Source organism: Ochotona princeps, chromosome 16 (genome assembly GCF_030435755.1).
Source record: "Ochotona princeps isolate mOchPri1 chromosome 16, mOchPri1.hap1, whole genome shotgun sequence".
In the NCBI taxonomy this organism is placed as follows: domain Eukaryota; kingdom Metazoa; phylum Chordata; class Mammalia; order Lagomorpha; family Ochotonidae; genus Ochotona; species Ochotona princeps.
Window position 1 is genome coordinate 28288548 of NC_080847.1, and position 24517 is coordinate 28313064.

The following is a 24517-nucleotide window of genomic DNA, read 5'->3' on the forward strand; positions in this document are numbered from 1 at the left end:
AGTTATGGGGACTGCTTGGAGCCTGGGACGTTATTAGGGCCATGGATGGTAGGCATTATATGCCTGGCTGTGACTTCCGTCTGGTGGTACCTTGAAGGTGGAACACATTGGGTGGTGGTCTCCGGGAGTAATCACAGCTCCTTCCTCTCTGCCTTGGGCTGTTCTCCTGTGCATGCGCACTGGCCCTGGAGCCTCCCTCCCTTCTGATTGTCTACCCACTTCCCCCAATCCTCCCAAACTGGGAGAAGTATCTCTGCTTTCCCTGGCCATGGCCTTGCTCGGAACCATGAGAGCTTCCGGGCTGCCTCGGGGAGGCGGGGTGGATGTGAGGGCCTTCAGCTCTGCTCTCAGTGCCATTCTAATTTGGGATTTCATGGGGGAGCCTCCACAGGGCTCCTTCGCCTGCCTCAGGGGACACAACCCCCAGCCACTCAGTCCCTTCCCTTTCCTGGAGTGGACTTTTGATGCCCCTGGGAGCCGGGCCTTTATTCTTTACACCATGCCCTCATTGGTCCCTTTAGGAAAACTGAGCGTCTACACGCTCCCCTGACTGCCGCCGTGAAAGGGTTTTCTTTTTTGCTCACTCTCTTTCAAAGTACTTCAAAGCCACAAAGGGTTGGTTTAGAGTTTAAAGTTTAGATAGTAATTAATCAGCAGAGAGGTTGGACAGATAAAAGCATCTGAACCTAAGAATCCTGGCTACCTTCTGCACCCCTGAGAGGACCAGGCATATAGATAGAGCAGGCTGAACAAATATGTGCCAAACGGGAAAACACCCCAACTCAGAGGCACTGGAAAGCTACTACCGACATGGTTCTTTCTCTACTCAGAACAGACATCATTAATTGATCACAGACTCGGAGAGCTACAGAGGCTCTTAGCAACCTGTTCGTCTGTCCCCTCTCTTGAAGATTAGGGAAAGGAACATACTACACTGGGGTTCTGATAGCCATGGTTCTACAGTGCCAGAATCTGAGTGCTGTCCAGTGGTGACTTCATCCACTGTGGCTCGGGGTCCTCTTCTCTGGGCCTGCCCTCTGAGTCATGCAAGGTAGTGCATGTTTGCAGCGGAGTGCAGCTTTGCCTGCGTGTGGCATGTTTGGATTCTGACCCACTTCTCTTACGTTCTCTCTGTCCTTGTTGGTCCATGCTGGCAGTATTTCTGCCAGTGTAAATTCTTTAGGAAGCTCCTGCGTCTCGTGTGTTTGCCATGGGTCTGCATGTTTTCTAGATCATTCTGCCTACCATTGGCTTCTCTGGGAGGGCTCTAGGGCAGTGCCTCCGAATTTCCTAGATGCTGTCTGGTTTGGCCCAGATCTGTGAGTCACATCCGTAATCCGTTAAGAGAGCCTGCTGTGTGACTCAGTACTCTGACCTTTGTGTGTGTGTGTGTGTGTGTGTGTGTGTGCTTTGAGATGTTAACCCAGTGTGAAATCACACCCTCAGCTAACGTGTACTTTGTAACTACATGGTGGTTTTGCCACCTGAGATATTCCAAAATCATTAATTCAGGGTTCCTTCTTGTTTTCTCAAGCTACCTTTTAATTTTAGTGCTTACTGTTTTTTTTTTTTTAAGCATTTATTTATTTGAAAGATAGAGTGAGAGAGAGAGAGAGAGAGAGAGAGAGAGAGAGAGAGAGAGAGATATCTTCCATGAACTGGTTTACTCCTCAAATGACTACAATGACCAGGGCTGGGCTGATCTGAAATGAGAGCTTCTTCCAAGTCTTGCACGTGAGCACAGGGGCCCATGCACTTGACCCATCCTCTGCTGCTTTCCCAGACACATTAGCAGGGAGTTGGATTGGAAGTGGAGCGACTAGAATGCGAACCAGTGAACCAGTGACCAGGTGGGCACAGCTTGACTCATTATACCGCAGCACCAGCCCTTATTGTTGATTTTTTTGTTTGTTTTTACACTATAAGTAGCAAGAAAAAACAGCCAGCTACATGTTCCACATTTTTCTTGGAAATCTCAGCTGGTTGCAGGTTGGTCCCTGCAAGGTTCCGCTTTGCACGTCACTGCTAGGGTCACAGTTCCCCGAAGCTTCACCCTGCCTCTGTGTCTCACAGGCACCCCTGCCTTCCGTGGGCAGTCATGTGCCCTGCATTTCCTGACAGGCCCACATTTCTCTCAAGCGTGCTCAAGAGGAGTCGGGTGTCATCCAAGACAATTCCTGCATTTCCTAATGGGCATCTCTCTCGCTGCCTCCCTCCGTGCCTGCCTGCACGTGGCTGGCCTATCCACGTGTCTTCACCCGCTCAAAGCTGGCTGGTGAGGCCTCTGGGATCTTGCTCCTCACCAGAGCCAGTGCTGATCCCCGTTCCTTGTCCCCAGATCTGCCGTGTCCTGCTGCTGCTGCTGCTGTGGCCGTGACCACAGATCCTGCCCTGTGAAGTTCCTGGCCCAAAGTGGGAAGGGGAAGGGACTCGGGCCTCTGCAGAGGCAGCGCTCTGGGTGTGGCCTGCGCTCCATCCAACTCCAAGACCAGTCCTTGTACATTGCACCAATCCTGCTTCTCTCTCGGCGATGCACGGGGCCTACCCACATCACCCAAGGCCATCTCTAGATGTGAAGGATGGCAGGTGGGCAAGCTTAAGTCTGCTTCAGCAGGTAGCATCACACACAAGCTGTCAGAGCGGTGATGTGGGTGTCAGTAACACTGTCTGCTGCAACCTCCGGCTTTGTTTCTGTGCAAACTTGCCCAGCAGCATCCTGCTGTGCCCACTAGCCAGTCACCACATCCCTGGTGCTTGTCATCACACCTGTCCTCCCCGCCCCTTCATCCACCTGGGACTTTGCCCCACATGACTTTGTGGCAGGGAACAGGGTTGTCCAGCTTGGGACCTGCAACGTGGCTCAAGCTCTGGAGTCAGCAGAGGAATAGGATGGCTGATGCAGTGTCCCCTGGACCTGGGGAGGAAGTGTGAGCCGCTGGTTGGCAGGTCAGTGAGTATGGGCGTCTGGCACTCTGCCTCTGAGTAGCCTCATTTACACACATGGCAGGAGTGCCGCCCTCCTGGAGGATATGGTGAATGCCACCAGAGAAGACAGCGTGCCCCACGAGTTGAGTCTGGGCCTGCCTGATTATGCTGGGTTGTTGCAGCTTCCCCATCTTGAGGTGTAGGAGGAATGCTGGTCTGCACAGCATCTCTAGCTGTTCACTCATGGATGTTGGTTTATGCACAGGGGCAAAACTGATTAGGGAGGTCATGGATTGCATGACAACTCTGACCCATCCAGCCTGTAGGTACCCCTGGGGCCTGAGTTACTTGTGGACCTTGCACAGTGAGAATTCCCTGCTCGGGGCCCGGCGCAATAGTGTAGTTTTTAAAGTCCTCACCTTGAACGCTGGGATCCCATATGGGCGCCGGTTCTAATCCCAGCAGCCCCACTGGGAAAGCAGTTGAGGACGGCTCAAAGCCTTAGGACCCTGCACCTGTGTGGGAGACCCAGAAGAGGCTCCTGGTTCCTGGCTTCGGATTGGCTCAGCTCCAGCTTTTGCGGCCGCTTGGGGAGTAAACCAATGGACGGAAGATCTTCCTCTCTGTCTCTCCTCCTCTCTGTATATCTGTTTTTCCAATAAAAATAAATAAATCTTTAAAGAGAGAGAGAGAGAATTCCCTGCTTCACCTGGGAGCTCTGGGCTTCTTGGGGGCAGATCTGAGAGCAGGGACTTGCTCAGATGCCCCCAGTGGAATCTGTGCCATCACACATCTGGGAAGCCCCCTGCCCCTCTTGGTGCTGCTTCTCGTTGTACACTGTGTCTGCAGGTCCCTGCTGTTGGGTGTGTTGTTCATGTTTCCTCAGGCTGTGGGCAATGTGGGCTTGTTCCTGGGAGATCCGGGTCACTTTGTACCTGCTGTTGGAAGCCTCTCCATCAGCTAGGATTGCAGCTAACTCTTCCTATGGCCGGGAGCCCCCTTTACAGGCCATAACACAGCCATTGGGTTCCATTGCCTGTATGTGAAATGTGGTATTTGGGAGGCCTTAACCCAATACCTACGTCCCTAGAGAGGATTGCTCCTCCAAGAGCTTCATTGATTGGCATCTGTCTCCTTGGAAGTTTTGCTTTCTCCCCAAAACTGATTGAGTGCTAAGGGTACGTTCTACAGCCTTGGAAAGAATTATAAGGCCCCTTGAGGCCGTCACAGTCAGTCTGGCTGGGGGGAATATTGTGCAAGATGACCTTGATATTCCCCCGAGAGCTGCTTGGGACGGGGAATTCCAGTGTCCGAGATGACAACAGAGGCAGCAAGATCCAGTCCTGACACCCTGTCTAGTACCCCATCACAGGTCACTTTCTCAGTCTGGGACTTCCCTAAGGCACGGCCAAGGCGGGAGGCCCTTGAGTGACACCTCTTCTCACCCCACGAAGAATGGAAGCACAGTTCATGGCACAGCATGCCCATGGGGGCCTTGAGGGTGACTTTGCTTCCAGTACTGGTTCAGATCTGATCCTCTAATGATCATTTTTATTCACATGTATGGGACTGGCCAGCCCAGGAAAGTTCTAGAAATCTGGGACTTCCTGGACATTTGCTGTCATCACCCCCGCTTTCAATACAGGGAGCCCTCCCATGTATTCCTCTTGCATAGCTCTGGTGAGGGAAGGGTTGCCTCATCCCCCTCAAGACTGTGGTCCCTCCCTGACGGCCCTCCCCTGGGGGTCTCTGGGCAAGTCCTCCCCGCTCCTCGGTCGTGTGGGTTCCGCCTGGATCGGATGCATGGAGGTGCCTGCTGCTCTGTAACAGTCACCCAGGGTGACCGCGTGACTTGCGCCCGGCTCTTTCTGCAGCTGACATCTTCTGAAGGCCACTTAATGTGCTTTTCTCTGCTTAATTGAATTTTTATCAAAATGTCTCTCCCCTTTTATGCTTGTTTTGCTTCTCTTCCTGTAGCAAAGTCTCACAGAACACATTTCCTGCCAGACCTTCTTCAGGATCAGTCAGTTTTAAATGACTTTAATGTTTGAGAGCGATGTCTCCACTCATGGTGCTCTGATCATACTTACTCTGAGCGGAAGTGGGGAGCACTGAAGGGCTGTCTTGGGGGACAGCCCCCTCCCAAAAAGCCACGTAGCACAGTGGGGTGAGCACATGGATAGAGCTGGTGTGCCTGCTTGCTTCTGTGCTGTGTGGCGCTAGAGGAGTTCGTCAGCCTCTCTGCGTCTCGCTGTTGCATCAGTAAATGGAAGCCATCTTCACAGGAGCCGCCTCATCGAACTGTTGAAGACCAAATGGAGGAGTGAATGTGAGCTCTCAGGCGAGTGCCTGGCACACGGTAAAATCCGTCTGAGCATTTCCTGCACCATGAGGAGGGGACTGGCTGATGAAAACCTGCCTGAGTTCTAGAATGTTCAGGTTGAATGGGACCTGGGGGTTGTCTTTACCTCATTTCTACACTTTGGCTTTCCCTGTCTGCATCTGGTTTAGTATTTATTTTATTTACTTGGAAGGGAGAAAGAGGGAGGGGGATGTCTTTCAATTCTCTTACTTTTATTGGAAAGGTAGATTTACAGAGAGAAGAAGAAACAGAGAGAAAGATCTTTCATCCACTGGTTCACTCCCCAAGTGGCCGCAACAACCAGAGCTGAGCTGATCCGAAGCCAGGAGCTTCTTAAAATGCTAATAATCCGTGCTAATTATTCTTCTGGGTCTCTTACATGGATGCAGGGTCCTAAGGCTTTAGGCCATCCTTTACTGCTTTTCCAGGCCACAAGCAGGGAGCTAGATTGGAAATAGAGCGGCCAAGACATGAACTGGTACCCATATAGGATGCTGGTATTTACAAGGGGAAGATTAGCCAATTGAGCCATCACACTAGGCCTGAAAAGTATCTTTCATTGGTGCTTCAATTCTCAAATGGCTTCTGGGACTGCACCAGGCTGAAGCCAGGAACCTGAAACCCCCATCTGGATGGCAGGGAGCCAAGCACTGGGCCATCCTCTGCTGCTCTCCAAAGGCACATTAACGGAGCTGGATCAGAAGTTAGCTCGATTGGAAGTGGAGCAGCCAGGACCTGAACTGGTGGTCTGAGACACGTGTGGGCATTGCAAGCTGAGGCTTCACGGGTGCCTTCTGTCTGTCGGGGGTGTATGCAGGGGTGTATTGCATGTAGGTGGCGTCCAGAGATTCGTGTGTGTAAGGGTTGTTTCTGCTTCAAGACAAGACCTCTCTACAGATTCCCAGACCAATACATTCCGAACTTGAGCCCCTGCTCCTGACTCCAGCCACCTTCTAGAGTACTTAGCTGGGCGCCCCCAGAGCCAAATGGCATTTGGAAGGGGTGTGCGGGCAGCAGCCAAAGTTGAGTGCTGTCTGAATAAAGGGTTTTAAACAGGGCCTTCTGAATTCGGGACGTTGCATGTCAACATGCCCATTTCCCATGCTTGGGCCTTTTCAGTTGGAGGAGCCTGACTTTCATTTCAATTCAGATGATTATCATCTCAGCAGTTGCTCAGTTTGCTGCTCCCAGAATAATGCGCTTTGCTGTAGTTGGGAAGCTTGTTTGCAGAAAAATAAAGCCAAGCAGCCAGCCCCGCAAGGAACACTGGGTATCCTGGCGGCAGTGCCAGGGCGGGTTCAGAAGCTAGCTTCCCGAGCCCCATGGATGAATGACTGGTGTCTGGCCTGGGGATCAGTCCTATGCTCCCTGGGAATGCATTGGGGCCAGACCCACCCCCCACCCTCAGGACATCTGGTACTGTAGGGATGGGCACATGTCCCTCACCTCCTCCAGCCTCAGCTTCTCCATCTCAGAAATGGGATGCTCCCCAAGACAAGGAGACGTGATCATTAGGAGGAGAAGAAAGGCACACTTAGCACAGTGCTGGCACGGAAGATGAGCCCAATAAAGTCGCCGCTAATATTAGCACTAGTGGCACTAATTAGCTCTAATTATTATTATTGGCAAAATAGTGCTTTTGTTTAACAGCTTTATTGAAGTGTAATTTGCATACCATGCTACTCCCTTGTTCTAAGGGAGCCATCCTTAGCACAGCCTCGTGGGGAGGCAGCTCCGTGCCTCCTCCTGCCTGCGTGACCATGCCCCATCTGCATGTGTCTTGCCTGTCACACTACAGACGTCGCTCACACAGTCCTCTGGATGGACGCGTCCCTTCTCCAGATGGGTAAACGGAATCTGGAAGGTTGGGAGGAATGCTCATGGTTCAGGTGGGTTAAGGGCTGGGCCGGGAGGATGCCGCATGCAGGTGTTTGCCCTCTGGCATCAGGTGGCAGGAAGGAATTGGGTGCGAACTAACTCTGAGAGAAACACATGCCTAGGCATGTCCTGCTGGCCAGGCGCCCTCCTGCGCTCGCTCACCTGCCTCTCTATACCCAGAGGGTTCCAGCCAGGGACTACCCTGGAATCCCCACCCTGTTTCTGCCTGCACAGATGTGATGGTCTTGTTCCTCTTGCCTGTGTCAGCTGGTCCGAACTTGAAACTTGATCAGGGCATCTGGATGTGGATACCCTTAGGAGTCCTGCGCTGTCATTTCCTGGAACAGGTTGCTGGGACCATGTCCCCATTTCCTCATCTGTCCTGTTGGAGTGGCCTGCCAGGGAACCCTGGGCAAAGGCAGGGCTCGGAGGTGTTTGGGGGAAAGGCTGAGCTAAGACACACAAGTAACATGAAGCCAGTTGAGTCTGGGCGGGGACAGGGGCTGGGCACATCCCCCAGCTGCCCCAGCTTCAGCCAGCAACTCCCCTGGGTCCCTTTTGTCTGCGCCCTGTGGAGCCCAGCTGGCAGGAGCTGGGAATTAACAGGCAGGGGGCTCGGGCACCTCCCAACGCAGTTAATCTGGGGACCTGGAGGCGGCTGCGTCCTGCCCATCCGAAGTGCCTGTCATGTGAGGCCCCCAGGGGAAGAAGTGCCTTGGACTTGGGAGGGCATTCTGGGAGCTGCCCCTGGCTAGGTTGGGTACCAGGCTTCCGAGGTGGGGAGACTGCAGGAACCTGGGAGAGCATCCTCTGGCCAGGGGAGTTGATCCAGGCGTGCCAGCTGGGGTCAGGCGATCGTCACACGGTCAGAGCTGGGGCTGGGGTGGGCAAGGGGTGGCGGCTGAGGCCAAGGATCAGGCTCAGTGTCAGCTGTGACAGACTTTGGGGGATCCTTCAACCGTCCCTTTTGTCTCTTTGTATCATATTGGCTCAGGACAGAAGAGGCAACTGGGTGGGGGAAACTTTGGGTGTGAGGAGCTCTGGTTTGTGAATGTGTAGGCATTTGTTTGTGGCCTGAGTAGATGTATGTATAGGAGACATGTGACCCAAAGTGTGTGTGTGTGATGGTGTGAGACTACATGTGCGTGTGAGTGCCTGTTTCATGTGTGTGTAACAGCGTGTGGCTGTGAGTTTGTGAGTCTGTACATGCTTGAGTGAATGCATTTGATAGCATGTGGCTATATTTGTGTGTGTGATGGTGTGTGGCTGTGTGACAGCATGTGGCCGTGTGCATGAAGACATATATGTTTATGTGTAACTGGCTGTGTGTGCGGTGACGTGTGCAGGTTTGAGTATAAATGTGTGTGGCAACATATGCTGTGCATGTGTGAATGCTCAGCGTTGGAGGGCAGGAGCTGTGCTGTGTGTGTGTGTGTGTGTGTGTGTGTATGCACGAGCGGGTGTGCCAGTGCCCGCCTGCCTGTGCCGGCCCCTTCCCTTCCTGTGGGTCTGGGTGTCTCTGAGCCGTGAGGTCTGGGCTGCGTCCCACGTTTTTCTGAAAAATCCAGCCTGCTGGGGGCGGGGGTGGGGGCCCAGTCCTTTCCCCGCGGTTACAAGAGCAAGGTCAGCACAGCCGAATTGGAGCTTTTGTTTGTCTCTCCCCTGCCCGCAGCAGCCTGTGGTCTGTTTCATTCATTATTAAGTTTTAAATCCAGCCGACAGAAACTCGAGCCTGGGAACTGGCTCCCTGCTTGCTCCCTGCGCAGGCTGCCTGCACGCCGCCTCCCCACTGGGCCCCACTCGCTGCTGGGCCCGTGTTTTTCCCGGCCTTGGGTTTGTTTCTTTTCCCTGTCAGGCTGGACCAAGGTTGGGGCTGGGAGAAGGTGGGTCCTGTCTCCTGGGAAACCCTGGGTGGGAAAGAGCAGCTCCCTGTCCTTTGGGTACAATTAAGGACAGGGCTCCGAGCTCGGTGGCCATCTGGGTTCTGTCCCTTGCTCTGGTCACCAGACCACCCGCATCCCCCTGGGTTCTGAGGGTGAATGTCCCTGTCTTGAATAAAGGGAGGGCTGTGGGCTGGCCTAGTGAAGATGTTCCCTAGGACCTCACACCTCAGGGTCTGCCTGCTCCCCAAGATGCTGCTTCTGGCGTCCCTGGTGTCTCCAGCCCCAGAAGACGTGGTGCAGCCCATTCTACAAACGGGCATTCCCTCCACCCACCCTGAGGGTTTCTGTTGAGATTTTTCTCTAGGCTTAGGAGTTGGAGGGGCGTTGCCTCACAGTTGTGGACCAGGTGAGGGGCCTTGTTCCCCCTGTGGTTTCATGGCCTGTGTGGTCATTTGCTGTGCCTCTCTCAAGGCCTGTCCTCCTCCTTGCATTGGCCAAGTGGCCGGGAGTCTCCCTTCTGACGGTGAGGGTGGGGCACCAGGTGGTGCCAGGCCAGGGCAGGTGTTGCTGAGGGAAATGGCATTTCCCTGAGGGAGAAGTCTGGCCCTTCTGTGGTGCCCCGGAGTGGACCTGAAGATCCACAAATGCACTGGCTTCCCCCACTCCCCCATCTCCTCCTTCCCAACCCTTCTCCTTCGCCCTGCAGCCACGCGGCCAGCTGCACATCCTCACCCCCACGAGCTGGGAGAAGCTGGCTCTGCCCTGGTTTCTCAGGGGCCCTGGGATTGCCTCTAATCTCCTCCGTGACTTCCCCCTCCCCCTGCAGATGGTGACGACGACCCACAACTCTCCTGGGTGGCCTCATCTCCCTCCAGCAAGGATGTTGCGTCACCCACGCAGATGATCGGAGATGGTTGCGACCTGGGCCTCGGTGAGGAGGAAGGGGGCACGGGCCTGCCGTACCCTTGTCAGTTCTGCGACAAGTCCTTCATCCGCCTGAGCTACTTGAAGAGGCACGAGCAGATCCACAGCGACAAGCTACCGTTCAAGTGCACCTATTGCAGCCGCCTCTTTAAGCACAAGAGGAGCCGCGACCGGCACATCAAGCTGCACACGGGCGACAAGAAGTACCACTGCCACGAGTGTGAGGCGGCTTTCTCCCGCAGCGACCACCTCAAGATCCACCTGAAGACCCACAGCTCCAGCAAACCCTTCAAGTGCACGGTGTGCAAGCGTGGCTTCTCCTCTACCAGCTCCCTGCAGAGCCACATGCAGGCCCATAAGAAGAACAAGGAGCACCTGGCCAAGTCGGAGAAGGAAGCCAAGAAGGACGACTTCATGTGTGACTACTGCGAGGACACCTTCAGCCAGACCGAGGAGCTGGAGAAGCACGTGCTCACGCGCCACCCGCAGCTCTCCGAGAAGGCAGACCTGCAGTGTATCCACTGCCCCGAGGTCTTCGTCGACGAGAACAGGCTGCTCAGCCACATCCACCAGGCCCACGCCAACCAGAAACACAAGTGCCCCATGTGCCCGGAGCAGTTCTCCTCAGTGGAGGGCGTCTACTGCCACCTGGACAGCCATCGGCAACCTGATTCCAGTAATCACAGCGCCAGCCCCGACCCTGTGCTGGGCAGTGTGGCCTCCATGAGCAGCGCCACACCCGACTCCAGCGCCTCCGTGGAGCGTGGCTCCACCCCGGACTCCACTCTGAAGCCGCTGCGGGGGCAGAAGAAACTGCGGGATGATGGGCAGGGCTGGTCCAAGGTGGTCTACAGTTGCCCCTACTGCTCCAAGCGGGACTTCACCAGCCTGGCCGTGCTGGAGATCCACCTGAAGACCATCCATGCCGACAAGCCGCAGCAGAGCCACACGTGTCAGATCTGCCTGGACTCCATGCCCACCCTCTACAACCTCAACGAGCACGTGCGCAAGCTGCACAAGAGCCACGCCTACCCCGTCATGCAGTTCGGCAACATCTCCGCCTTCCACTGCAACTATTGCCCCGAGATGTTCGCTGACATCAACAGCCTGCAGGAACACATCCGCGTCTCCCACTGCGGCCCCAATGCCAATGCCCCTGATGGCACCAACGCCTTCTTCTGCAACCAGTGCTCCATGGGCTTCCTCACTGAGTCCTCCCTCACGGAACACATCCAGCAAGCCCACTGCAGCATGGGCAGTGCCAAGCTCGAGTCCCCAGTCGTGCAGCCCACCCAGTCCTTCATGGAGGTCTACTCCTGCCCCTACTGCACCAACTCGCCCATCTTCGGCTCCATCCTGAAGCTCACCAAGCACATCAAGGAGAACCACAAGAACATCCCGCTGGCCCATGGCAAAAAGTCCAAGGCCGAGCAGAGCCCCGTCTCCTCCGATGTCGAGGTGTCCTCCCCAAAGCGGCAGCGGCTCTCGGCGGCCAGCGCTAACTCCATCTCCAACGGCGAGTACCCCTGCAATCAGTGTGACCTCAAGTTCTCCAGCTTCGAGAGCTTCCAGACCCACCTGAAGCTGCACCTGGAGCTGCTGCTGCGGAAGCAGGCGTGCCCACAGTGCAAAGAGGACTTCGACTCTCAGGACTCGCTGCTGCAGCACCTGACGGTGCACTACATGACCACGTCCACCCACTACGTGTGTGAGAGCTGTGACAAGCAGTTCTCCTCGGTGGACGACCTCCAGAAGCACCTGTTGGACATGCACACCTTCGTGCTGTACCACTGCACTCTGTGCCAGGAGGTCTTCGACTCCAAGGTGTCCATCCAGGTACACCTGGCCGTGAAGCACAGCAACGAAAAGAAGATGTACCGCTGCACGGCCTGCAACTGGGACTTCCGCAAGGAGGCTGACCTGCAGGTACATGTCAAGCACAGCCATCTGGGCAACCCGGCTAAGGCACACAAGTGCATCTTCTGCGGGGAGACCTTTAGCACCGAGGTGGAGCTGCAGTGCCACATCACCACGCACAGCAAGAAGTACAACTGCAAGTTCTGCAGCAAGGCCTTCCATGCCATCATCCTGCTGGAGAAGCATCTCCGAGAGAAGCATTGCGTGTTCGATGCCACGGCCGAGAATGGCACCGCCAACGGGGTGCCCCCCGCAGCCAGCAAGAAAGCCGAGCCGGCTGACCTGCAGGGCATATTGCTCAAGAACCCGGAAGCCCCCAACAGCCACGAGGCCAGTGAAGATGATGTGGATGCTTCGGAGCCCATGTATGGCTGCGACATCTGCGGGGCGGCCTACACCATGGAGGTGCTGCTGCAGAATCACCGGCTGAGGGACCACAACATCCGACCTGGCGAGGACGACGGCTCACGCAAGAAGGCAGAGTTCATCAAGGGCAGCCACAAGTGCAACGTCTGCTCACGGACTTTCTTCTCCGAGAATGGGCTGCGGGAGCACCTGCAGACGCACCGGGGCCCTGCCAAGCACTACATGTGCCCCATCTGCGGCGAGCGCTTCCCCTCGCTGCTGACGCTCACCGAGCACAAGGTGACCCACAGCAAGAGCCTGGACACGGGCACCTGTCGCATCTGCAAGATGCCATTGCAGAGCGAGGAGGAGTTCATCGAACACTGCCAGATGCACCCCGACCTGCGCAACTCCCTCACGGGCTTCCGCTGCGTGGTCTGCATGCAGACGGTCACCTCCACGCTCGAGCTCAAGATCCACGGCACCTTCCACATGCAGAAGCTGGCTGGCAGCTCGGCTGCCTCCTCCCCCAATGGCCAGGGCCCACAGAAGCTCTACAAGTGTGCCCTGTGCCTCAAGGAATTCCGCAGCAAGCAGGACCTTGTGAAGCTTGATGTGAACGGGCTCCCCTATGGCCTCTGTGCCAGCTGCGTGGCACGCAGTGCCAATGGACAAGTGGGCAGCTTGGCCCCGCCTGAGCCCGCTGACCGGCCCTGTGCCGGCCTCCGCTGCCCTGAGTGCAGCGTCAAGTTTGAGAGCGCTGAAGACCTGGAGAGCCACATGCAGGTGGATCACCGTGACCTCACACCGGAGACCAGTGGGCCCCGGAAAGGAGCACAGACATCACCCGTGCCCCGGGTAAGTGCAGCCTGCCTACCTGATGCTGCACCTGCTCCTCACGGGGCTCTGCCCCTCCCCACAGAGACAACCCAAGAACAGTGCCTGCCCCCTGTATGGGAGTTAAGCACATCCCCTCATGGAATTTGAACCCTACAGTTGCCTACCATTCTGGCTGTTTGACATGCACATGTTTCTTATTTTTCTGGGTCTCATTTGTCAAGTGTGCAACTGTGTGGCTGGAATAATGCTGCTCTCAACCTCTGGGAGGTGTGGTAGTTGAGCAGGGAAGTCATGCGGTTCAGTGCTGGGCGCAGCGGCTGATGCAGCATGGTCCTCCGTCGGTAGTGGCAGTGTCTTGGTTGCTGGTTGGGGACTAGACCTACTTGCGGGGTTTCTCCTTGGGCAAGCTTGGGAGTTTTTATTGGCTCTAGATCCAGGATTCTTTGCAGTTTGTAGATGTGGTGCACATAAATGACCTTTAGGCCTGGCACTTGGCTGGGGCTCAGTCAGGCCGGCTGCACTCAGCAGTTGCTTTTCTCAACTACATCATTCCAGTAGTGCAGTTCCTGGTGCGTGGAAGGCTCGGAGGAATGGTTCCCATTGCTGTTATCCTAAGTGATTGATTGACTCAATCATTCATTTCTCAAAGCTTTCCTTACCTTCGTAGAGGCTCGGCAGCCAAGGAGGACTGAGGATAGAGCTGCCTTGACAGGTAGAGGCACAGGCCTGGCATGAGTACCTCTCAGCAAGATAAGGTACATGCTGGCTACTGCTGGGTTCTCTCAGCCCTCAGGGGCTGAGGGGCGCTGATGTGAACCTGGAGCCCCTGGGGCCTTTGGGTGTCAGACAACAGGACTCCAGGGATTCCCGTTGAGTCTGTTTGTCTATTTCCAGAGCACAGGGGTGCCAGGCAGATCCCAGGAGTCTCTGTTCCTTGGAGGACTGCTGCTGGAGCCAACGGCAGGCCTGCAAGCAGGCATGACTTGGAGGAAGGGCCACCTGTTACAGGTGTCTGCAGCAACACAGAGATGTTGGCGAAGGGAAATAGTCTTAAGAACTGAGGCCTGAGACGCTGGAATCTGGAGAGGATGGGGGAAAGAGAGGAGGAGGAGCGCTGCAGAGAATGAGGGGGAAGGAAGCTGGCGGGTCTTCTTGCCTCACCCCCCAGTGTCACTGATGGGGCTGGTAAGACTTTGCTGGGAAAAGGAGTCTGTCCTTGGGCACCCAGCCCAGAAAAAGAAATACTGCAGTGAAGACAGAGCTGTGTGTGGTCCACTGGGACCTCAGGCTTCTCCTCCAAGGCCCGTCTGGAAGAAAGTTCCTTTTAGGTGTACTAACACCCCATCTTCTCAGGATGTTTCTGCTGATCTCAGTCTCTAAGCAGATGTGGCTTGAGCAGAGGCACTGGCCACTGCTGTCCAGCCCTGCCTCCTGGGCTTGGGCCTGCCAGCCTCGGGCGTGTTTGCATCCTAGAGTATGGTGGCCTGGGTTGTAAACTCTGTGTTGGGCCTCTGTCCTCTGCTGAGCCAGGGGCTGATAGAAATATGGTGAGTCACTGTGAATGCAGGAGTAGTAACAGTAATAAAAATAGAAATAGTAATCCTGCCCGTCTCCAAAGCTGACGTGGTAGGTTGTGGGGGCTGGGCGGGTAATCTCTGGTCTGTGCCCAAGGCCTGCTCTGTGCCAGTTGCGGAAATGGTAACCATTGCCCGTGTTGACCTCAGTGCTTTGCTTCAAGGGTGAAATGTGTAAGGTAAGCGTGGGGCACAGAGCAGAGGGTAACAGTCACCACCCACCCATCGAGGGCCAGGGATGTGCTGAACACGCCATACCCGTCCGAGCCTTCCCATGTTGCTGCTCACACACCAGGATGCCAAGAAGTGTGTGAGGCTGTTAGCCTGCAGACCCCATCTCTGTGTGTGCAGCCGCCCCAGCAGATGGGCCACTTACAGAAAGGAACTAGACAAAGACCAGGTACCTCCCGGCCCAGGCAGGGCCTCTGGGGAGCTGCCCCCTGCCTGGGCACGCCTTGGGGCAGGGGCCCAGCTGTCTGTTCACCCACTCCTCCCCTCCCCCAGGACTTACTCATGTAAGAGCTGACTCTGGGGGCTGCGCTGGGGCTTGGGGGCTGGCAGGCGGGGACCCTCGGGAGTGTATCCATGGCAACCAGTTCTCGCAGGACTGGGTTCCTGTGGGGCTGAGGCTGCTGTGGGCTGGAGCGTGAAGCGTTGAGTTTTCCGCCTCCCCCTCTGCGTGTGGGTAATGACGGCATTGCTCCAACTCAAGGCCAGCATGGGCAAGGCCCGGGCCTGCAGCCGCTTACCAGACCCCTCAAAGTGCCTTTCTGGGTGAGGAGGGGGTAGCCAAGGGGCTCTTCCCACACCCCAGTTCATAGCCATTCAAGTTAGAGGGTGAGCTGGCATCCAGATCACACCAGATTTCTGCCACTGAGGCCAGGAGTGTCCAGGGAAGTCTGGGCTTGGAATGGAGAGCAGCAGCTCAGCCAGCAGGCCTGGGAAGCTCACCTGGGAAGCGCAGAGTTCATCACTTGCTCACCATGTGCAGGGCTCTGGCTGCCCAGTGGAGCCTCTGCTCTCCCCATCCGTACACTGGTGGTCGCAAGAACCAAGTGTTCAGTATCCCTCCCTCTTCACATCCTGGGGGAGGGCATTCGGCACTGCAGCCTCTGTCTTCCATCCGGCCCTTCTGCAAGGGCTGGCCAGCTCTTGCCTGCCCTGTCTCTTCTGCTGTGCTGTTTGCAGTGCTCTTTCCCTTCTGTCCCAGGCCCCTGGCTGAGGCTGCTCAGGGCCAGGAAACAGCAGGCGGCCTCTGACATTTGACCACAGGCCCCGGACCTGGGCTTTGTACTCCCTGGCTGGGCCCCAGAGAAGAGGGATTCTCTGGATGCCTGATTCTATCTTCCTGTAATTGTGTCTCCCCATGGGGGCTGTAGCTTGGAGGAGAACAAGTCTCCAGGGCATAGAGAAGGGTGTCAGATGAAAGGTGGGCATTAGAGTGAGGACCAGGCAAGGAGGGCGTTGGTGCTGGGGAGCCTGTGTGTGTGCGCCTACGTGTGACAGTGCATGAGCACACATAGGGTCTCCATGTTTGTGCCTCTGCGTGCACACCTGTGTGTGATTATACACGAGCCCTTAGGGTCTCTATGTCTGCCTATGCCTTTGGGTGAGAAGTGGCCTGTGCACCTGTGAATGTATTTAGGATGGATGGGCATGAGTGTTAGAGCTCTATGAAAGAGCAAATGTGTGTCTCTGAGAAGTCGTTGGATGTGCTGACCATGTGCACTGGGCTTGGTACACATACAGGGTACTTCACAGTATTCATAAACAATGTGCGCTGAGAAAAGGAGCTGAGCTTTAATTCTGTCCTTCCATGAACTTTTGGAATTTAAGAGCAGGTGGCTCTTTGTGCGCTGGTGTGAGTGTGTCTGTCAGGGTTGTTTGTGCTGATGTCACTGCTGGTGACGGTGAACACATGAATGCACAGGTATGTGCCAGCACGTCTGTCTGGGTGTTTATGTCCACGTGTGTGTTTGCACATGTGTGTGTGGGGGTGTGCATGTGAATGGTGGCATGGGCTTACATTTGTGGTGTGCATTGTGTATGTGTGTGGAGGGTGTGGGTTATGTGCATGTGTGTGATATGGATGACTGTGGGGGTGGACGTGTGCATGTGTGTGTGTGGGTGCATGTCTGTGTGTGTGCAGTGGAGACTCACTCAGCTCTTCTTATGGCCCTTCCCTTGGCTCTCCCCTGGGGCCCATTTCCCCACCAGGAAGGGCCCAGTTGTTTGGCAGTGCCTGTCCCGATCCCAAGGACTGGTGCTGTAGGAAAGGGGTGTCTGGGTTTTCCCCTCTTTCTGCCTCTGGTGGGTTATTGAACAAGCACCATGAGTTGCCTCATTCACCCGCTCCTAAGAAGAATGGCTGCACCCCTCTGAGCACGGACTCTCGCCTAGACTGGTCTCAGGCAGCCATGGCTTCAGCTTCCATCCAAGCAGGTTTGTGGGGGGGCAGCTGTGTGCCCTGCCCCTGCCATGGTGGCAACTCAAACCACCCCTCCCTTCCTGTTGGGGCTGGCCAGGCAGACCTTTCCTGGAGTCCCCTTAACCCTGGAGCTCCTGGGACTGGGCTTCACTCTATAGTCACTCGCTCCATCCGTGCCTTCCATCCAGCCCCGAGGGCTCTAACACTTGCAGGGAGAGTGGGTGGCGGAGGCACTTGGGATTCAGGATGAGTGGTTCTGGCCAGGGAGAAGCCGATGAGCCAGAGTCTGAGCCAATGGGAGGCTTAGGGCTGCACCTCTCCTCTGTCCCTGTGGTCTCTGGGGTCTGGACATCTCCCCATGTCCTCCTTCTTTCACTCCCAGGCCACCTGTTCTTCCAAAATCTTTTCATGCCAGGCACCCTGTGTTTGTGGCCTGCGCAGGGAACCTCCTGATTTCCCCGCATCTCCAGGGACACTGAGAGGGAGGCCTCTGCTGTTGTCCTGAGTGCATTCTGGAGTCCAAGTAGGGATCTTACCCCTGAATCCTGAAACTCCTAGCAGCAGCTTTTCTTTGTCCATTCGTTTGTCGAACAAGTGTATTGTTAGCATCGATCCTAACAGTGGTACAAGTTGAGTGATCATGAGGCACTCACTCTGGGCCAGGCCCCGTGCCAAGATGCTGGCCATCCAGGCTATTTAGGTCATCGTGGATTCTCTCTGTCCCTTCTGCCCTACTTGAGTGCTCTGCATGTGTTACTCTACATCTTAGCTCAGGCATTTCCACACATGCCCTGCAGCACTTAGTCTGTGTTTGCTATGGGGTCCCAAGAGGGGACAAAGCACTTTCTGGGCCTTCTGGGTACTCAGGGTGCAGTGGGGAGCAGAGGAATCGGTCGGTGGTGACACAGCAGTGTGTTCAGCACGCAGGTGCTGGGGAAGGCCTGGGGATGCCCAGAATGTCTCTGGGCCAGGTTAGGATATGTGTGGGGGAACTTTGGGGAGAGATCTTTGAGAAGGGGTGTCATTTGCGGAGAGCCTTTTGGGTACAGGACTCAGCATAGCACAACATGGACTTCAAAAACTGAGATATTTGAGTCCTAATACCTCTTCTCCCCTTCACACACCAGAATCCTTCTCCCAGCCTGGCACCATCTCCACTCCCCAGCAATCCACCCAGGATACCCAGGTTTAGTTGTGTCTGATGATCTCCATGCTTCTGTCCCACAGTCTAAAGGCAGTTGAGACTAGTCCCTGCATGTGGAAACAAGCCATGGTGTCCCCCGGGGCTGTGTGTGCCCAGGGCAGATGAGGGATGCCTCAGCCACACTTAAGAATGAAAGTTAGCAGGAGCAGTGTGCCCTCATCCACCATGTGATTCTTAGGGTGGTGAATGAAAGAGAAGGTTGTTGGCTGTCTAGAAAGACAGGCAGGTGGGTGAGTGGATGGCTGAGTGGGCAGATGAATGGATGGATGGATAAATGGGCAAGTGGATGGGTGGATGAGTGGATGGGGACCTGTATATGGATGAGTGGGTAGATAGGATCAGCAGGTAGGCAGATGGGGGTGTAAAAGGAGGGGTGCATGGATAGAACATGAGATGTGGATCTGTATACAGATGAGTGGGAGGGAGAAAATCTGTAGGTAATGGATGGATGGATGAGTGCCTGTGTGTGTGGATTCGTCTTCCTAAAAATGGAAGCCTTCTTTACAACTCTTGAAAATTGTCCCCGGGATGATGCAGCTTTCCCAGGGCTGGTAGAAGAGCACCTCTCTTGGCATGGAGCCTGCTGCTCTTCCTGTGGGCTGGCGGCACTGGACTCGGGAAGGATGGCAGAGTGGCCTGGGGAGACATGAAAGGGCAATCTTGATCCTGACCCCACTTTCTGCTGCTGCTGCTGTTTTGTTTTTGAAAAATCTCTGAGCTCTCTAAGTGTTCTCTTTCTGGTTTCCAAACAGAAAAAGACATACCAGTGCATCAAGTGCCAGATGACCTTCGAGAATGAACGAGAGATCCAGATCCACGTTGCCAATCACATGATCGGTGAGTGCGCGTCTTGGCTCAGGTGTGCCGGGCCTGCTTGCCTAGGTTTGCGATCTGAGACTCCTGCCCTCCTGGCTCTGGTTTTCGGGGGACCACGGATAGAGTCACGGCTCCACCCGGATCACAGTTGCACAGCTGCGCCTTCTCCTGTTTTGGGGATCTGTTTCCTTTCGTTTCTCCAACGAGAATTTTCCAGTTGTTGAACGCTCATAGGCACTTGTGCTTTGCTTTCTAGTGTCATGACCCGGCACAGATTCCCACTCAACATGGTGGATTCCTCAGACACACTATCAAATCAGGGCTTGGGCTCTTCTTTGCCTTGATGAGTGGTTTGGGGCTTTGGGAAATTTGTCTCTTCTGGCAAGGGAACTTCCCAAGGCCGTTTAAGGTCCACACTGGGCACAGGTGTTCAGCCAAGCCATTGAGTCCCTCTCCTCCTGCTGGCTGGCTTGGTATGGTCCACCTTGTTGTTCTGGTGGATGTGGGGCGGGGCATGGCGTGGGGTGGCATGGTTATATCTGGCAGGCAGGGTTTTGGAGAGCTTCTCGTTCCTAGTCTTACATGGTCAATGTGTTATCACCTGTGGTCTGAGTGAGTGCCAAGGATTCCCTTGCAGGTTGGGCATCCCATCCCTGCTGTTCTTCACCCATCCCATTGCGTCAGAGCTTAGTGGGGCACATCCGGCCTGTGAGAACCATGTAAATCCCGTGAAGTTACCTGGTCATGCCCTGCCAAGGCAACCACAAGTGGGACTTGAAATTCAACACATCTGTTGTGGGCTCGTTTATAGATTGGTAACTTGGATGGCCTACAAATGATGTTATAAATATGCAGAAAGGTTCTCACTCCTGCATTGGGCAGGGGCGGTGGGATGTCGTTGGGATACTGTCTTCCCGAACCCCTGATTGTGACATTTACAGAATCTGCCGATGCATGGAGTTTGATGAATTCTCACACCTGTGTGGCCAGTGCCAGGTGACAGTGCACCAGCGAGGTACTGGGTGACATTTGGAAGTGCTCAGATCAAGATGCAAACTGACACCAGCATTCAAGAAGCTTCTTTCTGGGCCTCCGACAGAGCCTCCCCTGCTCACAGAAGGCCATCCCAGTGACTAACAGTGCAAGCTGGTTTTGTCTAATTTGTATTTTGTGTCAATGGAGTCACACAGGTTTCTTCCCACTGGTGTCTGGCATTGCTTGCTTTTCACAGTTCTGCCTCTAGTTGGAGCTAGAGGCAGCGATGTCTCAATGGTGTGTAATACTCCTGCACCTGTTTTGCTCTCAATAGGCCTGCATGGAGTTGCTTCAGATAGTGCTTCTGTGAACATTCCTGCACTTGTCTTTTGGTACATATGTGATTTTACTGGGAATATAGGAATGTATTGTTATTGCATATATATGTATATATACTTTTAAATGTTTATCAATTCCTGATTGTAAATGCAGGAGCTAGAGAGAGAGAGCGAGATCATCCCTTTTTTCATCACTTCTCGTATTGCCTGAGATAGCCAGGACTGGGGCTACACTGATGCCCAGACCCTCGTACTCCATCGAGGGCTCCTGTGTGATTGGCAGGAACCCCAAGCACGTGAGCCAGCATCAGCTGCCTCTCAGGTGCATCAGCAGGAAGCTGGCTCAAAAGTGGAGGAACTGGGATTCAAATCAGGTGGTGTGATTTGGGATGAAGAGACAGCTTAACATAGCCCACTGCCACACTTACCCAGGTATTATATGTTTATAATAACATATTATGTGTATGGTACAGTGGGATATCTGTTATTCCCTGCTGTATTCGGGCCACAGGCATAGAGGTGGGATTGCTGAGTTACGTGGTGTGTGATACTCGCCCCTGGTGGACAGTGATAATGCAGTCCCAAAGCGGTCGAGTGAATGTGAGCCCCCATGGCTGCATCTGTGCCGCCTCCAACGTCTGCCATTAATAAACTCGAGCGAGCCGGCTCTCTGGTGCCCCCTGGCTGGAGGGCTGCCATGCACAGTGGCTTGGGAGCCTCTTGTCCCAGCTGGCCCCGTCCTGTGGACAGCCTCATTCTGGAGACACTGGGCTCCCAGCTGTGTGCGTGGTGGGGTTCCCTCAGCAGTGAGCAGGAGGCTCAGCAGGCAGGGCCCAGGGAGCTCGCCCTGACCAGGCGATGGCGGCATCTTCAGTTCTTCTGTTTGGGAGCCCCTGCTGCAAGATAAGAAGGGAAGCCACCCTGTGTTAGTCACTGGCTGCTGAGCGTCCTTTCACGCGAGTGTCAGGGAGGTGAAGATGAAGATATCTAAAAATGTTTGCTTTTGTAGCAGGTGGTTATGCGCACTCCTGTTTGTAAGCGAGGAGGGCGCGAGTCTGGCTAATTGGACCACGGTGGTTTCAAAGCCGCCTCTCCCCCTCCCTTCCTGCTTCTACCTTGGCTTTTGTGCAGAACCCGAAGCTGTGGGACCTCAGGTAGAAGGCGGGGGCCGCTCTTTACTGGTGGATGTGACAGGTCTGTGCATCTTTGTGTGAGCTGGGAGAGGGGAGCCCTATCTGGGGGATGGACTAGGTCTTCACTGTGCCTGTTTGGTAAGGGCTACAAGGGAAGCCTGGGGAGCAGACCTGGGGCGTGGCAGACTGTGAAGGGCATTGATGGTGCAGCTGGGGCAGCACAGGGGGTCACGCTGCATGAGGATGCCCACAAAAGCAGGCACTTTCCAAAGGTGTTCTCTGCTCCCCTTCAAGGCAGGGAACCCATCCCTCCAGCTCAGGAACACTCGGTGCCTTATCTGGGGTCTTCCAGGCAGTGAGGGATGGTTGCAGGGCCTGAACAACAGGGCGCAAGAAAGACTGCCGGGGCCATCCATGCACGCAAGAAACTGATGGGCAGCTAGGTACGTGTAATGCAGTGAGCTCATGCTGCTGGAATGGGGAGGGATCGTAGCAGGTGTGTCGGGAGGTGCCTGGGGGTGCACTTCTGGAGCAGGGCTGTCCTTGGGATGGGGAACAACCTGTCAGGGCAGGAAAAGGGAAGGGCGGTCAGTGGACACAAGGACTTTGGAAGGAGGTTCTGCTTTTAGCTAGGATAGTCAGGGCAGCCATCCTTAGGAGGCCTGGAGCACTCAGAGGGTGGAGTAGGCAAGTTGGGGGAAGCTGGGGTGCAGAGCTTCCCAAGTTCTGAGCACCCCATCCCCTATTCTCCTGTGCCATTTGTCTCCCCAGCCCACTCCTTGGGGGAGGGGAGTGAAGCCTTGAACTCTAACACAAGGGAGCCCTGCAGGGTCTGGGAGCTGAGTGCACCGTTGGCAGGGAGGAACAAGGTGTGGAAAGAACAGAAGCCAGCCTGACCTGGGAAGGGGCAGAAGAGGAAGAAGCAGCCTGGGGGTTGCTGCTGTGTACACGGAAGGGAAGCAGGCGCAGGAGGCTGGTTTGGAGGGTTGGCTTTGCCATCCCAGGAAATCTATGGGGGGTCCAAGTCCCCCTAGACAGCTGCTCTGGCTAAATGGCCCCAGCCTGTGGTGACCACCCTGGAACTGGAGGGGGCTAGGGTTCCATTATTTTGCATCCAGGGGGACTCTCTGGGTAGAAGTGGCGCTGTTCAGGCTAGTGGCCTTCTTATAAACTCAGGGCACCTGGGAGTCTCAGGCCAGCCTTCCCTTGGGGGATCCCGACCCGCTGGCGGGCTCCCTGGGGTCCTGTAAACTGGCCGTTTGTTGGTGGGGGCCTCTGCCTGGCTTTGTAGCCTGGAGACCTGGGAGTTATGGGAACTCAGGGCTGTCTCCTTGGAAACATTTTCCCAGCAGCCCCTCCCAGCTGCCGCCGGGGAGGGAGCCATTGGGGGTGGGGGCAGGGTCTTTGGGCATCTTTCCAGCAGAGTCCATCGGAGCTGGCTGAAGCTCCTTCCCTGGGCTTCCTCCGCATATGCCACTCAACACACTCCCCCCCACCAATCTCTGGCCTCCTGCCCTGAGGACCCAGCCTGTCCCGCCCCTCTTCCCCAGGAAATGTCTCTGCAGGTGGCAGCAACCCTGTGGCTTCTGGAGGGCTGATGTCCCTGCTGACCGTGCTCCCCTGCCAGCTAAGGGTGCCTGGGACCACAGCCTGGATGCAAGTGGGGGTGGGAGAAGCCTGTTGGTTGCTGAACGCGCTGCCTCTCTGCCTGCCCTTTCCATGCCCTTCTCATGGGGATGACTGGAGAAGGGGTCTGAGAAATTGTCCTTGAGATGATAAACTTGCAATGACCCAGGTTGGTCCCCAGCGAGTGACTCAGCCCCCGTGGGACCTTTCACGTCCTTATCCAGGGCCTCGTGGGCCCCCTGGGGGAGGCTGTAGGAGGGCAGGGCTGGGAAGGGTTGCTCCTCAGGGAATCTCGCCTGGACCAGTTGCCCTCTATGTCCTTGGACAGCCGTGCAAACTCGCTGGCTGACAGCCAGGCCAGAGCTGGGCCTGTCCCCGTGGGGCATTACTCATTCTAGATGCTGTTGTGGCTGGGTCGTGTGGCCCCTTTCCCTGGGTCCCTCTGTGAAGGGCTGGTCTTTGCTGTGGGGGCTGCAGAGAATGGGGAGGAGTTGGGGGGCATTTACACATCAGTCCCCTCTGCCTCCTGCCCTGCCTCAAATCTCACCTACCTGCCCCCAGCCCCTCCTTTTCACAGGGTGGGAGGAGGGCCATGTGCACAGGAGAGCCAGCCTAGAGAAAGACGTGGGAGAGAGAAACAAGCCGAGACAGAGGAGGAGAGGGGGAGGGCCACCCTTGAGGTCTGCGGGACTCACCCCTCATGTTGCCTGCAGACCTGGGGCCCCGACTGCTGCTGCATGGTCTCCTGCCCGCTGCAGGCGGCCTGATCGGCAGTGTCACAGGCGGTTAAAAGAAGGTCTGGGCTGGGACCCCAGGGAAATCCCAGTCTCCTCCAACAACCCAAGACCAAAAGGTACACAGGAGAAGTGGAAGGGGACTCCTGCCTCCTTTCGGCTCAAAGGCGCATTGCTGAGCATGGCTGTCAGCTTTCCACTGGTGCTGGGTGTGCAAGTGACACCAGAGCCCCTCGTGACGGACAGAAGGGCCAGTGCTGGAGTCCCCGGCTCTCCCAGTAACAGGGCTGCAGTTCATTATGCATTTCTGTTTCTGCATCTGTCTCTTAGCTTTTTCTTCCTCTTGCCAAACCTGCAAGCCCTGACATAGTCACACACTTTCCCCTACCCAGTCCGCTAGGCGGAGAGAACCAGCCAAAAGGATCCCGTTTCCCTGACAATCAGTCCTATCAGTTCACTTGAAGTGTAAGCCATGTGTCTGCCAGAAGCTGTGAGTTCGGAATTTTTAAATCATGGGAATTTCCTCATTTTTGTGAAGCTCCTGTGTGTCATGCTTTTGAAGAAGGGCACAGTCTCTGTCACTGGAGCTCGCTCTGATGGTAACCTCGGAACTGT

The 24517-nt window shown here is 55.5% G+C and overlaps 1 protein-coding gene across 2 annotated transcripts in view; it reads left to right on the forward strand.

Moving 5' to 3' along the window:
* Nucleotides 1–24517, forward strand: part of ZNF423 (zinc finger protein 423) — a 399039-nt gene that overhangs the window by 264543 nt on the left and 109979 nt on the right. For both annotated transcript variants that reach the window (XM_058674445.1, XM_058674443.1), the window contains exons 4-5: nt 9875–13092; nt 19033–19117. In XM_058674445.1, the coding sequence (XP_058530428.1) occupies nt 9875–13092; nt 19033–19117 (3303 nt within the window). The remainder of the gene's footprint in view (nt 1–9874; nt 13093–19032; nt 19118–24517) is intronic.